We start from the raw sequence: 15098 nt of genomic DNA, 5'->3' as shown, positions 1-15098 counted from the left end.
TAACTGAGCTAACTAACAGCAGCTAGTAGCAGTTAGCTTTACTTTAGCAGCAAGTAAAGCTATCTATTCATCAGCAAACGCCATAAGTCACAGATGGCTGTGGAAGGGCAGCTATATGATGGGGACATCAGAGGGTGATTTAAAAATCACTTAATTAATTCTAGGAACTAAAAGTAAGAGTTAATTTCAGCCCTTTAAAACAAAAAAAACGCAAGCTAACGGTTAAATTCTCTAGCAAACTATATCTAAACACACAAAATAAATGAAGAACAGTCTCTTTAATACACCAACATGGCGTGAACGTGTTTGCTTATCAGGAGTATTTCTTAAAACACACAGTTTTAAAGTCGCTGACACTTTCAGCGTACTCGAATGGGGATTTAAAGGTCACTAATTAGCATTGCAGCTAGCGGACTTTCAGATCGCTAACGTTTTTAGCATCAGTGAATGGAGCGTAACATAACGGAGTGTAGCATCGCGGCTAGCGGCCACGTTCTGTTAGTTAGCTGCGTGCTGACACCGCACCTGAGGAAGACGGCGTCGGCGCTCGGTGAACAGAAGGCATTAAACGGCGTTTGTTTTGTTTTCTCCGCCGGTGGGCTGCGGTGGGCTGAAGAGCGCGACTCCCTACGGTCAAAGTAAACTTGACTTTGATAAACTTCACCGTTCCGGTCCGCCACCTTGGTTCTTTATATATTCGCGCTCCAAGGGGCGTGGCTTGAGGACCGGCTTCTCCAATAGGGGGCCGTGACGTCACTGGATGTAGACTCGAAGGCGGGAAAGTGACGTGAAGTCTCCGCCTCTATAAAGAGGACAGTTTGCTCCCTAAAACAAAACGACATGTTCAAGTAAGTTTTTTGCTCTACATCACCAAACAGTAAGCAGCATAAATAACAAAGTTACGTTAACCGTGTACTGTATCCCAAGGTTTTTGTTACTAACGTTAACTGTCTGAAAACCAAGCAGGGTTCACAACCCGTCTAACGTTAAACTAGTCTAACGTTACGCGGTATTTTCATGTACATAATATGAAGTGTAAGTGATGTATAATATCGCGACTATCCTGACTCTGAACCTCTTCGATTTTAAGTGAAGACGTTAAAGGCTTTATTTTTGAGGCTGTAACTTGCCCAGCCGAGTTGCGTTTAACGTTAATGTTAGCACATCAATAACCGCAGGTAACGTTAGCTCGCCAGAACTCACGTTAACTTAATCCACAATACTATTCTTTAAACGACCCATTGCGCTTTTATGCCTCTTGTTATTTTTACATTTGTGTAGTTGGCTTTTGAAGTGAGTTGAAATCCAATACTTACATTTATAGGTAAAATCCGGGGGGCTCAACTCCACAACCACAGCCGACGCCATTATTTACGCTGGGACAATCAACCGGCGCGCAATGTCGGGATACCTGGGGCTGCGAAGGATCCAGCTGTTGGATCCTCCAAACGGACGAAAAGAAGGCCGCATTTGAAGGAGCCTTCGAAATGGGACAGCCTAGTCGCATCCAATCCAGTCCTTTTTACCTGTTAAAATACCTTTTTAACAGCCAAAATAACCCATAAAATGCATTGTTTCACATGCCAGAAAGTGACTGCAGCTTCTACTTATTCATTCTGCCTCAAAATGACTTGATTTCATTCAGAAGAGTCATATTGGACAGATTATAATAATACTGAAATTGTCCCCCTTTTTTCATAAATAATAACACTATTTTTAATGACGTACTGAGCACCAAACCAAAAATGTCCCCGGTTTAATTTCAGAAATCTGGTCACCTTACTTCAACAATTCATAAGAGACAATGAGTATTTAGAATAATCTGAATATTAAATATTAAAAACAGATAAGTAAGAAATAAATATAATAATGAAAATACCAATTAATAAACGATGAATGATGATCGATCAGAACTACATTCAGAAAACAAACATTGTAAAAGTTGTCACCTGCTGACGGACCTGACAAATGTACGGACCCCGTTCTTTAGCAGCTTCCCGCCGACCAGGTCTCACCGCTCGCCTGGTCCTCTCCAAACAACACTCCGAAGCCGCCGGTGACGTTTGGACAGTCTCACCACTGATAGGCTTTCGCAACATTGCGTCAAGCGAATTTCTTGCCCAAGTTGAAAAATTTGAACTCACGCGAACCAGCAAATTTTCTGACAAACTCCTCATTCGCGCCGCCCGGTGCTGGTCCAGATTCTGCCCCGGTAAAAAGCCCATGGATGGAGCCATGAAGTTGAGGTGCTGGTCATGGTCTACTGGCTTAGCTGTGGAGAACCGCAAACGTGACATGCGACTAGCCACAGTCTGCAGGACCGTCCACAACGTTGTGGAGGAAATGATGGTCATCCTCCACAGAGCTATTCGTTTCCCCAAAGCGGAGGAGATGGAGGCCGGCTTTGTTCGCCTTGCTGGCCATGAGGCATTGTGGTGCTGCTGCCACATCTGGATTCTTCCTCCTGCAGAGCCGCAGAAGAAGTGTTACGTCAAGAGAAAGCCTGTTCCTTCAGTGATGCGCTTGTCCAAAGGAGATCACCGCAGCTGGGTACTTCCTGTGTAGCAGGTAAGGTCACTCTCTCAATTTCATTAAACTCACAGCAACTTTAAAATACACAATTCATTTATATATCTACCGGAAGTTGCAAGGGCAAGGAACATTACTGAGCAAACCTTTGGGGTCCTGAAAAACACGCTGGGGCTCAATCTTCTTGAGGGCCCTGGAGATCCGGCCTGTTTGCCCCCGAAGGTGATTGGTGCCTGCTGCATCCGCCTGATATCCTGGAGGAGGAGGGGGAAGGCCCGGGCCCAGATTACAGTGAGGACAGGGTCAAAGTGGATGAGGTTGACTATAACGTGCCTGCATGTCTGGATGAACATGACTTTTAAGGGGTTTTGTTGTAAATACACACAAGAAGGAACTGCCTGGCTTGGATTTTAAAGTGAATACTATTTACAATTTATCTACAAGTTTCTTGAACAGAGACAGATATCCCTGTCCTCTTCCCTCTCTGCCTGCTCTTTCATGAAGTCCAGCAGAGCCCGGCGGTCCCTGGGCCTCCTCCTGCTCGGCTGGCTGGCCCTGGCTTCTTCTGCAGAAGGGCTGGCGGCCGGTGTGCTGACCACCTGTAGTGGCAGTTAGGCTGCAACAACCAGGTACTGCGTGTACATAACAATGCAAAGAAACAGGCAGATTAACTTTAACTTTTTGGCCTGTTTGGCATTTATTTCCAGTCCAGACATGGTAACAAAGTCCCTGGGCAAAACAAACACATCAACAAGGAGGGACACGTTGCCACTTCAATAAGATATTAATCATTAATCAATCATGGATGGAGGCTGCCCAAATCTGGCTCCAAACGTTCTCCAGATATCCAGGTCATGATACAAGCACTCAAAATATTCACTCCCATCCAGATATGGCTGAATTTCACCTGCCGGTGAACAGGCTCTCGTTGGCCGCCCGCCAGATAATAACAAGTCTGTAAAAAAAACAGAATAAAGCAGAGAAAAGTCAAAAGTACAAAGTCAGCATACCAAAACTGCACTCCGTGACACAATGACAGCAGTATTATAACTTACAGTTTTGGGTCTTTTCCTCCGCCATTGCCGCTTGTTTGTGCGAAATGCATTCTGGGATACTGGGCTATCCAATGTCCACACAAGTCACCACCTGATGCATGCTTAACCCCTCGTTGCCCCAGTGCGACCTCAGACATACTTTGGATAAAAGCGTCAGCTAAATGAATAAATGTGATGTAATGCATGTGCAGAACGGATCGACCAACATAAAGAGGCGAGGTGAGTTAGAATCATGACAGACCGCGGGAGGGTGTGGCGTGAGGCAGGGGCGTGGCATTTTTACTGGCCCTCTTTTTGGATATCAGTAATTGATCAGACGCTGCAGCTGATGAGACTGATCTGACATTGACAACATCACTGGATACGCTCACTGAATCTGAAAACACTAAGTGAGGTTTAAAAAGAATGAAGAAGACTGAAATCATCTGCCATCACTCGTTCATCCTGTCAGGCAGCTGGCAAACATGTAACTCAGTCATACAACAATGTCTTATGACTTCTGGTTCAATACATCAAATGTTAATATTATGTAACCCCTTACAAATCAAATGAAATAAAACATTTTTCATTCCTTGTTTGTGTGTTGATCCACATGTACTGGTGCATTATCTGCCCTTCAGCCCTTCAGCCCTAATAACCCTCCAGTTATACTCCAGTTCAAATCCACAGAACTTTAAATACTTCACATTTAAAGTCCAAATGTTTTCTAAGATCAGCCACAAAAATATGTTGTCAATACAGCCTCAGTGAAGATATACAGTATTTATTTTATGTAATACTCAGCGAGGAGACATGTTTTTAAAAGCCAAATGTGAAAGGATGAAATTGCAGCTTAGTGGGATACAGAGCGCTAAAACGTGGACATGTGACCCAGAGTATCAAGTGTATCTTTACCCGAATGAAAATCTAAATGTGTTACACTCCACTTCTTGTGATTTTCCAGATAAAACAGAGACGTGAAAACAGAAATGGACACAAATAACCACAGCAGAGACCCCCTGTAGTGCTGATAATCATGCTTTATTAAATCAATAATTGGAGAAAAACTCAAGGAGGCTGCGAAAATAGTCAACTCTACAACTCTAACTTCAATCAAATCTTCCCGTCCACGTTGAACGCTGCGCCAGGTTGGTTTCGGCTGCGGTACATCTGCTTGGCTGACAGGTGAACTTCTAAAAACTAACACACAAACACACAGCAGACCTCCAAGAGACAGCTCTGCTTCTGCAAACAAGCACAGGATGGACTCTTGTTTTTTTTATGTGATTGGCCAGGTTGATGGTACGACTGAAGAGCCGAGCGAGTGTTCGTTTGCCAGAAGCAGAGCACAAAACAAAAGAAACACTTGTGCTCAGGGAGTGCAGGCCGCTCGCACTGTGAGCATGTCATCGAAATGGCGGTATGACATAATCAGTCAGAGCGTGAGGTCCAGTCGTCCTGCTTACATGAGGGTAGATGCAAACAGCACTCAGGATCTCACGCTCTTGTTAGCACCGCTCTCACTCTCCGGCAGTGCGTTCATATCTTTGTCTCTGAGTTAACATCAACAGGGAGCCTCTCTACCTGTTGAGGCAATCTTAAGACTTCAACTTATCGTTGAGGCACAGAGTTTAGTTTCTTGGTTTGACAGGGTATTCGTTCCTGGTGAAACTTTCTCCTGTTAAACCACATTCAGTTTCATTTTGTTTCAGTTAATATTGTCATAAATAACAATGCATACATTTCCCATAACCGTTAAATTCGGCTATATACATTATGTACATGTCACAGAAAAATGGATCAAAAATCCTAAGTCATAGTTATCCAATATGGCACATTTTATAACAACTTTAGACTTTAGTCTAGTTTGGCATAAATTAATGTCAAGATTGGTACAAAAATAGTTCATATTTACAAGAACAGAAATCCAGATCTTTATCAAGTAGATTATTTCGCTCAATTAATAAATAAAAAGGCCTGGAAGTAGGGAAAAGGGGAGAAGTGGAAGATTAGATTCTTTTTTTTTTACACTGATCGGATGCTAATATGAACAGTCGCTGTGTCGGATCCGAGCTCATTGGACAGTTTAAGGGTGTAGCTTCCTGCATCTTCGTCCTTCACCCCGGTGATGATGAGGGTGGTCAGGTCCTCTGAGGTCTCGATGTGGAAGCGTCCTCCAGCAGTCACCTCGATGGTTTTACCGCCACGTGACCACTCGATGTGTTTGGCGTCACCAGAGAAGGCGCAGGTGACTGTAAGGACTTTGCCCGGCTCGATGCTGATGTCTTCTGGCAGAGCCTCAATCCTTGGAGCAGAACCTGGAAACCACAGTACATGTCCATCAGTGACGATAACTTCAATCTTCAAATTTAGGTACGAAGAAAAAACGTTGTAGTTACTTATTTTAAAAGAACTACCACCGGGCTGCCTGAAAATTAGAGTGGACATGAAGAAGCTAAAGGAGAGCTACCGTTACACTGACACAAACCCAGACCCACTGTTCAACAGATTTCATTATTGACAGTGTCTTACCAATTGCTCTGAATGAGGATCCCTCCAAGTGGGAGGACATCTCCGTGAGACTGCTGGAGCTCATGGCGTACGTCTCAGATGTCATGGAGGACATGCTGGACATGGACATGGTCTCAAACTTCATCTCAGCTGCCATGCTGCTGAAGGAGCTGGACTCCATCATGGAGGACATCATTGCCTGCTGGGCAGAAGAAGATAAGGAGGACGACTCCTCCACCATGTGCATTTCTTTCTTCATCATGGATGAGCTCATGGATGACGCCTCCTTGTGACTCATCATCATTGATCCTGATGAGGGTAGATGTGGAAAAATATGTAAATCTTTAGAATGACTTTAAAGCTATGTCAGAATTTCTATTAATTAGCTTGAAATAGGACTAAATCTGCTTGGATACTTGAGGCAGTTGCTCACCTTTAAGTGCCAGTTGCTGCTCCCTGTAGGCCGTGATCTTCATGCGTATGGACTGGAACACCTGTCCAGTGAAGGAGAAGGAGGATTTGGATACTCCTCCCTCTGACGTCATCTCACAAGTGTACTCTCCCTGATCACTGTCTGCCAAATCCTGGATTACAAGGCTGCAGGAGCCGTCAGAGTAGTGCATCTCAAAGCGGCTGCTCTGTGAAAGCCTTCTCCCATTGACGTACCACACCACTTCCCTGACGCTGCTCTCACAGGAACAGGACATCCTCACCGAACCCTCAACGGCCTCTGCTGTTAGCTGACTCAGGACCTTGGGAGGTTTCGGGGTTGGGGATTTTATAGTGGGTGGAGACACAACCCTTTTGGGGGACATGATGGGAGGGGGAGACTTCATCCTAGGAGGTGATTTGATTCCCACGGGCTCAGGGGACTTCAAGGCCCTTGGTGATTTGATGCCTGAAGGCTCTGGGGACTTCACACCTTTTGGTGTTTTGATTCCAGCAGGTTCTGGAGACTTCACACCTTTCGGTGTTTTGATTCCAGCAGGTTCTGGAGACTTCACACCTTTCGGTGTTTTGATTCCTGCAGGTTCTGGAGATTTCATTGGTGGTGGTGACTTGAGTCTGGGTTCAGGAGATTTTATACCCCGTGGTGACTTAACTCCCTCAGGTTCAGGAGATTTGACACTTGGGGCTGGCGATTTTAAGCTGGGTGCTGGAGAGGCAGCCGATGGCTCGGGAGACTTGATGCTCCTAGGAGATTTTATTCCCTCTGGTTCAGGAGACTTCACACTTGGCGTTGGTGACTTGAGACCCAGTTCAGGGGACTTAACACTTGGAGCTGGTGATTTAATTGAAGGCTCCGGGGACTTGACACTGGGGACTGGGGAGGTTATGGAGGGAGCAGGAGACGTCACTGAAGGCTCTGGTGACTTTACACTTGGAGTGGGTGACTTGACAGATGGTTCAGGGGACTTGACAGCCTTAACCTCCTCTTTGGGAACTGGTCTACGGATGGTCAAGGTGAAGTGAGCCTCCTGTCTGCCTGCTGAGTTCTCTACCACCACAGTGTAACTTCCCTCATTGGAGGCAGTGACAGAGGAGATCTCCAGGCAGGACTTGTACTGAGTAGTGGTGACCTTGACATGGTGAGAGGATACGATGGTTCTGCTCTCGTGAATCCATGTTACAGTGGGTGCAGGCTCTCCATCGATATCACAGGAGAATCTGGCCGTCTCTCCCTCTGCAACTGTCACCGACTGGGGTTTGGTGAGGATACTGGCAGGAAGAGAAGGCTTCACCTTAAGGACAGAAACGTCCTCAGCAACAGCAGTAGAAGATGACTTCAATTTAGCTTCAGATGTGGTGTGTTTCCCAGTCAGAGAAAACTTGTCGGAAGAATAGGAAGAACCAGATGAAAGGTATTCTGTAGAGGCGTACTTGATGGATGAGTCATACCTCTCTGCAGAAGAGTATCTCTCAGAGGACGCAGCATATCTTTCACGTGTGACAACTTCATGTGTCTCCGTTAGCTTAGACTTGCTCTCTTCCACCTCCAAGTGGGTCTCGGAAGCATAGCCAGCTTTGAAGTGGGTGGTGTGGTAGTGGTCAACTCGAGTGACTTCAGGAACATAAGCTTTGGGAGCTTCCTCATCCCTGCGGCGAGAGGAGAAGGTGGTGTAGCCACTACCTGACACATCAAGAGTGGCATAGTCAGAAGCTTCTCCCTTGGAGTTGGAGAATACACAGCGGTATGTTCCACTGTCCTCTTCCTGGCAGTCCAGAATAGTGACTGACAAAACACCACTCATGTTGGAGAAGATGTATTTCTTGCTGCTTTCAGAGATTTCATTTCCATTGTGGAACCACTTTATCTCGGCCTCTGGCTTGGCTTGGATATTCAAGGTGAATTTGGTATCTTGGCCAATTGGTATGCGATGAGAGCGCATCCTGACGGTCACACGGGGAGCATGGTCCAGGCTGAAAGGTGTCTGGCTAACCACCTGATATTTCCTCTCAGACTTCAGAGCAGCCTTTCTGGCTTCGTAGCGGGACATGATGTCGAAGCGGGCAGAACGCTCAAATCTGGAGGAGGAGCGGGAGGACCTCTCAACGGACCTGATGGGGCTGGGAGACCGGGGACGGGTCCTCTCAGGGGTGGGGGACCTCCTCCCCACGATCTCTCCCTCTACTTCCACTGGAGACCTGGCATGTGGTCGTCTGATCAGCTCTGAGACTGGACGCATCAGCTCGATGTATGTGGGAGACAGTGACCTTCTCCGCCTCATAAATTGAGAAATGGTTCGTTTTTTCTTTGTCTCCACAACCTCGACAGCCTCGTGCCTGACCTCCTGCCTCCTCTCTTCACGTTCCATGGCTTGCCGCTCAACACGGACAGGGCTGCGGGTAGGAGAGGCAGAAAAGCCGAGCTCCAGTTCATCCTCCAGCATCATTTTCTCCTCCTCTGTTCTCCTCATGGAAAGGTAGTCATCCACAGGCATCAGCAGCTCCTCATCACTAAGGTCTCCCAGAGACCTCCTCCTAGACCTGAAGGAAACCTCGGATTCAGGAGAAGGTGAACGGCGGGCGGGCCTGACTGTCTCCAAATCATCCAAAGTGAGTTTTGGAATACGCCATCTTGGCCTGTACTGGTCTGTGATTCTGGGGAGGGGCATGACATAGAACTGTTCCCACCTGGACAGGCGAATACGTCTTTGCCTCTTCTGCACAATCCTCTCCATCCTCTCTGGAATCTCATACTGGTCTCTCAGTTTTCTGTACCACTTCATGTCAGAGAGCGGCACAAACTGTTTGATAGCTTTGTCCTCATCCAGAACTCTGGGATCATGAACCATAGGCTCAGGGATCTCATATGGCATGAAGATCCGCCTCTCCTCCTCCAGCTTCTTGGTCTCTGACTTTACCACTGTGATGTCGAACTCACCCTCAACATTCTTAGTGCTCACTGCAGGCTTGTATATCTCTGCAGCAAATTTGAGAGCCTCCTGGGCTGTGGGGTTGAAAGGTATGAGCTCCTCAGTGGCAACAATTTGCTGAGCCATCTTGTTGGTCTTTTCAATTTGTTTCTGTACGTGTAAGTATTTCTCCTCCTCGCTCTTGTACTCTCTCCTAGTGTAGGTAAGACGGTCCACCTTCAGTACAGCCTGGCAGCTTGCAGAGCCAGCAGAGTTGGTTGCAGTAACCTTGTACACACCAGCATCCTCGAGCAGAGTATTTCTGATGTGCAGAATATGATAGTCAACGTCCTCCTGTATGACAACTACCTTGGAGCTTAACTGTAGTGGGTGACCATCCTTCTCCCATTTCAAAGTAGGAATTGGGATTCCTGAGACTCTGAGCTCGAAGTGGACGCTATGTCCTTCGACACACTCAACATTAGCCAGCAGACGTTTAAACATGGGCCTCATAGTTTCCTCCATCACAGGATGAGGTATCACAGTGAGACGGGCCTCACAACGGTCTTCCCCAAACTTGTTGTGGGCCATGACGGTGTATTCGGCATCATCATTCAAGTCCAGGTTGTGGATCATCAGCTGGTACAGACCCTTATCACTGGTGAACGTGTACTTGCTGTCATCGTCACCTGGCTTGATTCTCTCTCCATTCTTAAGCCATGTTACCTGAGGCTCTGGGTGCACGGTAATAGTGACACCAAAGCGCACATCTTCGCCAATGTAGGCTGTGCGATTGTAGAGAGGCAAAGTGAACTCGGGTGGTCTCTGCAGGATTTTAGTCTTGTCGACTCTCTTCCTCAGTTTCTTGATGGAGCGGCTTATATAGTGCTCTCTGATGCTCCTCACTGTCTCAACGAAGAGCTCTCCATAAGCACTGTCCTCTCCATTGTCACTCACTACCTTGCATCTGTACACACCATCATCACTCACTTCAATGTCCTTTACATAGATGCTGGCAAAACCATTGCTGTAAGTAATTTCATACTTGGGGCTTGGGTGTAGCTGGCGGTTACCGAAGTACCATGACACCTGTGTACTCTTGTCATAGTGGTAGATGATACAAGTGAATCTGACATGGCCACCTTCTTCAGCTGAGCCATGCATGACAGGACCAGTGCGGAGGCCATGGTACTCAGTTCCAATCTTCACTTTACCCACAGCCAGTCCTCTTTGGTTCTTGAAGGCGCCACCATAGGCTACACGAGCTGCTGATACAATAGTATCTGTCCTCTTTACCAGACTCTGGTAGTACCTTCTGTGTTTCAATGTCCTAATGATCTTGTTGCTGACATGCTCAATCTTCATCTTGAGCCATGGGTGGTCCAGAGCCTCTTGGGCTGTCATACGGAGCTTCCTGTCCTTGACAAGAAGTCTGTCCACAAAGTCCATTGCCTCTAGGCTGATGTCCTTAAATGCTTCACTGTCAAAGATGTATTCACAGTTGGAGATGTTCTCAATCATCTTTGTAGTGGACTCTGCTGCAAATGGATTGAGGCCACTGAGCAGAACATAGGCCATCACACCAACAGACCACATATCGGTAGCTGTTGTGACTAGGTCGTGACGGTGGACCTCAGGGGCGCAATACTCCGGAGCTGAGAACAGCATTCTGATGTTTTCTCCTGGAACCAGAAGCCTAGCCTGGCCCATCTCAATAATCTTTATGTTGGTGCTTCTCCTTGTGGTGTACACAATGTTGTCTGGGCGGATATCAAAGTGGCCAAAGTTGTGGCTATGCAAGAACTTGAGGGCAGAGCAGACTTGTCTTAGATAGCGGACAATCTCCTGCTCTGTAAGCTCAAAGTTGCTGGTCCCAAGGCGCTCGAAGATGTCAACTCCAGAAATAAATTCAAAGATTAGGACGATCTCGTCCATGCTTTCAAAGTATTCATGTAGGTAGATGATATTCATGTGCCTTGCTAGGTTAAGGGCTTCAATTTCCCTGAGAACTAACTCACGGTCAGTTCCTCTGACCTTGATAAACTTGGCCATGAAGGTCTTCTTGGTGGCAATCTCAACACAGCGGTGGACCGCTCCAAACTGGCAGCGAGCAAGTTCCTCAGTGATGACGTACTTGGAGGACAGCTCCTTCACCTTGTAGAATGGAGCCTCCTCCTTGGTGATCTCTCTGGTTTCGTCCACTTCCTCATCATAGTTCCTGATCACAGACTTGTCTTCCTTTGTGGTAATAGGCTCAGTTGGCTCAGAAGGAGAGCTCAAGCCAAAGTGGTTTTCAGCAATGACGCGGAACTGGTACTTGGTCTTTCCAAATATGTTGATGATAGTGATGCTGCAATCAGCGGTCTGTCCAGCGCGGATCCACCTGTCAGCAGTTGTGGGACACTTCTCCACGATGTAGCTAATGATATCGCTTCCACCATCACTGGCAGGAGGCTCCCAGGTCAAGGTGATGGAGTCCCGAGATATGTCGCTGACAATGAGTCCCTTTGGAGCATCAGGAATGTCAGCCACGTCCACCTCAATGGTTTGCTTGTCCGTTCCGAACCTGTTCTTTGCAGTAATAATGTAGTAGCCACTATCCTTTCTCTGCACTCCCTTCTGGAAGACCAGGGAGGTGAAAGACCTAGTGGTGATGACTTGGTAATAAGGAGAGTTGGAGAGGATCTCCTGACCCTTCTGCCAAATGATTGCTGGCTCAGGCTTGCCAGAGATGGGGATCTTGATGGTGATGTGATCACCACGGGCTGCATGGACTGCTCCCATTCCCTGGAGCTCCTTGGGCAGGTGGATCTTAGCAGGAACTGGAATTAAAATAAAAAAACCCATCACATTAGTTTTATATTTATTAAGATTTCTATTTAAGGAATTACACCTGCAAATCACTTAATGGACTCTAGGAAACTATACCAAAATGATATCATTACCTTCCACCTCCAGGTTGGCTGTTGTAGAGACGGATCCTGAGGAGTTCGTCGCTCTGACTTGATAAACTGTGGCGTCATTCTCATCAGCTGCAGTGATGACCAGCTGGTAGTAGCCTCCCTTGAACTCCAGGGCTTTGATCTTGGTTCCATCTGCCTGGATCTCCTTTCCACTGCGGTACCATTTCAACACAGGCTTGGGATATCCCACCACCTTGTGATAGGAAAAATAAGTGGGTTAAATCATTTGCTGAAAAATAACTCAAAGCAGACTTGTGTTGACGTTGAAAGTTGAATACTTTCTCTACAGAGTCACATGGGAACACCTATATCTATGAAATCTCTGAGCATCCACTACAGAGTGAAACCTCTGTATAACCGAATTTCAGTAATGTCAGTCTTTTCATTTTACTCTAGGTGTTCTTTTAACACTTAGACTACAATCACTTTTAGGTTTGACATATTTAGACAATGAAGACACAGCATGTGAATTTGTGAGAGCAAATGTAATATATTTCAAATAAAATACCTTAGTGACAAATGTGGCATTGTTATGGTATTTAACAGTCATGTCTCTGATCTCCTCCCTGAACACAGGAGCACGAGGAGTTTGGTCAGACTTGGGGATGATAGGCTCAGAGAGCTCACTCCAGTCGCTCTCGCCGCCCATGTTCTCACACTTGACACGGAACTCGTACTCGAAGCCCTCGATCAAGCCGGTGACCTCGTAGCTGGTCTCTACAAACTTCTTACTGGTTACCGACATCCACTTGTTCTGCTTCTTCTCACGTTTCTCCAGGTAGTAGCTGGTGATTTTAGCTCCACCATCGCTGGTTGGAGGCTTCCAGCAGACAACACAGGAGTCCTTTGTAGAGCTGATGATGAAGGGCTGCTGTGGGATGCCAGGTTTTTCTGAGAAATGAGCAGGGTATGTTACTGTTGTGATCTATAAAGTTACTCTTACCTCTCTACAATGTAGCTACAGAAGCTAAAACTGGCAAATATTTTACATTACATTTATTTATTTATGAATGGGCATACCAAATGGACTCTTGACGATGACTACTGATGGGATTTCCAGAGGTTCGCTGACTCCGTACTGGTTCTGGGCAGAAACTCTGAAGTAGTAGCCAGCACTCTCGATCAGGTTGGGGACACGGCAGGTGTTGCCAGAAATGGAGGAGGACACCAGGTGCCACTGCTCGCCTTCTTTGGCCTCACGCTTCTCCACGATGTAGTTAGTGATCATGGAGCCTCCGTCATCCTTGGGAGCCTTCCAGCTGATGACAACTGAGCTCTTCAGCAGGGCATCAACAACCACGGGGCCCTCAGGGATGGATGGTTTATCTGGGAAAAAAAACAAATAAAGGAATGAGCTATATTTATACATTTACAGCACATAGATCTAGTAATAGCTATTTTGTGGGTGATCTGAAAACAAATTCATATAACAAATAACATGAGAATACTAATATTTATTAAGAATATTTTGACATTTTCACACACCTTCATCTACGTAAATTGCAAACTGCACTGTAAAGTGTTTTCCATTATTGACTTTCATTTGAATTCATAAAATATTCTAATTCTAAATTTTGTGCCACTTGCTGTTCTCAGTAGTCTGGTGTTACCTTGGATTTCAACACGTAGCGAAGTGTCGATAGTTCCAAATGAATTGCTGAGCTGCACCTTGTAGCGGCCAGCGTTGGTCTTCCTCTGGACGTTCCTCACTACCAGGTGGGTGTAGCTTTCAGTGTTTTCAATAATCACATTTTCAGACGCGTTCAGAGGCTTCTTGCCATAGAACCACATGATCTGGGGGATGGGACGCCCAATGTAAACAACATGGAGGCGGAGGCTGGTGCCAGCCCCGGCAAAGTACTTCTCCTTCAAAGGGAAGCCTGGGTGGAACTGGGGCGCTGCCTGAAGGCGTAGTTTGCCGCTGGTCTCAATCTCTCCAGCCTCGTTGACAGCCCTGCAGGTGTACAAGCCCTCGTCTTCCTGCTCGTCTGTCAGGATGCTGAGAGAGTGGTTCCGGCCATCTGAGCTCATCTTGTACTTGCGGCTCTGGATCAGTTCCTTGCCATAGCGGTACCACTTGATCTCAGGCAAAGGTCTACCGACGATGCCACAGGTGAGTGTGCCAGACTCGCCAAGCTTGGTGGTTACGTCTTCAATCTCTTCCTTCAAAGCTGGAGCCTCACCAACTGCAGAGACATCAGCAAGTTTGATTTAAATGTAAAAATGCTACGCTTTTTACTTTTTTGCTGTAAAATGTATGTAACACTGTGCAATACTAATGCTGCTACTTCAACGCATACTGTATATAAAGTGTGCTGAAATGCATGAACATCTTTATTTGAAAAAACAATCAAACACTGCAGTAGCTCACCGCTCAGTTTGGTCTTGATGCCCATGGGTGTGCGACGAGGTCGGCTGAGACCAGTCTCATTTTCAGCAAAGATTCTGAACTCGTACTCTGTGGCCTCCATCAGGCCGCCCATCGTGAACTGACGATCCTTGGAGCGCTCCTTGTTGCATTTCTTCCAGGCACTCTCTCCAGCCTGCCTGAACTCAATCCAGTAGCCCAGGATCTCTTTGCCACCATCATGCTCGGGCCTTAGCCAGTGGATGGTGATGCAGTCTTTGGTGATGGAGATGATGTCGATCTCTCCTGGTTGGCTGGGTTTGTCTATGAAGAGACAGACAGGAGGAGATTAATACAA

At 46.6% G+C, this 15098-nt stretch overlaps 1 protein-coding gene and 2 long non-coding RNA genes across 6 annotated transcripts in view; 1 reads left to right on the top strand and 2 right to left on the bottom strand.

The window, feature by feature from the left end:
* The window catches only part of LOC123973740, a 34594-nt gene extending 33928 nt beyond the window's left edge, over window positions 1-666 (bottom strand). For all 4 annotated transcript variants that reach the window (XR_006825681.1, XR_006825683.1, XR_006825682.1 and 1 more), the window contains exon 1: window positions 526-666. This is a non-coding gene — a long non-coding RNA (uncharacterized LOC123973740). The remainder of the gene's footprint in view (window positions 1-525) is intronic.
* A 1320-nt stretch (window positions 667-1986) lies between these two features.
* Window positions 1987-13791, top strand: LOC123974062. Its single transcript, XR_006825758.1, has 3 exons — window positions 1987-2568; window positions 13172-13300; window positions 13454-13791. It is a non-coding gene; the product is annotated as an uncharacterized LOC123974062 (long non-coding RNA).
* The window catches only part of ttn.2 (titin, tandem duplicate 2), a 217544-nt gene continuing 207031 nt past the window's right edge, over window positions 4586-15098 (bottom strand). Inside the window, exons 246-253 of the mRNA XM_046054487.1 lie at window positions 14765-15064; window positions 14004-14579; window positions 13414-13719; window positions 12902-13284; window positions 12376-12586; window positions 6508-12252; window positions 6096-6383; window positions 4586-5881 (exon numbers count right to left, since the gene is read on the bottom strand). Of these exons, the coding sequence (XP_045910443.1) occupies window positions 5589-5881; window positions 6096-6383; window positions 6508-12252; window positions 12376-12586; window positions 12902-13284; window positions 13414-13719; window positions 14004-14579; window positions 14765-15064 (8102 nt within the window). The 3' untranslated portion in view covers window positions 4586-5588. The remainder of the gene's footprint in view (window positions 5882-6095; window positions 6384-6507; window positions 12253-12375; window positions 12587-12901; window positions 13285-13413; window positions 13720-14003; window positions 14580-14764; window positions 15065-15098) is intronic.

Source organism: Micropterus dolomieu, linkage group LG07 (assembly GCF_021292245.1).
Source record: "Micropterus dolomieu isolate WLL.071019.BEF.003 ecotype Adirondacks linkage group LG07, ASM2129224v1, whole genome shotgun sequence".
Taxonomy (NCBI): Eukaryota; Metazoa; Chordata; class Actinopteri; order Centrarchiformes; family Centrarchidae; genus Micropterus; species Micropterus dolomieu.
Note: the sequence above shows the minus strand (reverse complement) of the source record. Positions and strands in the feature narration are given on the sequence as shown.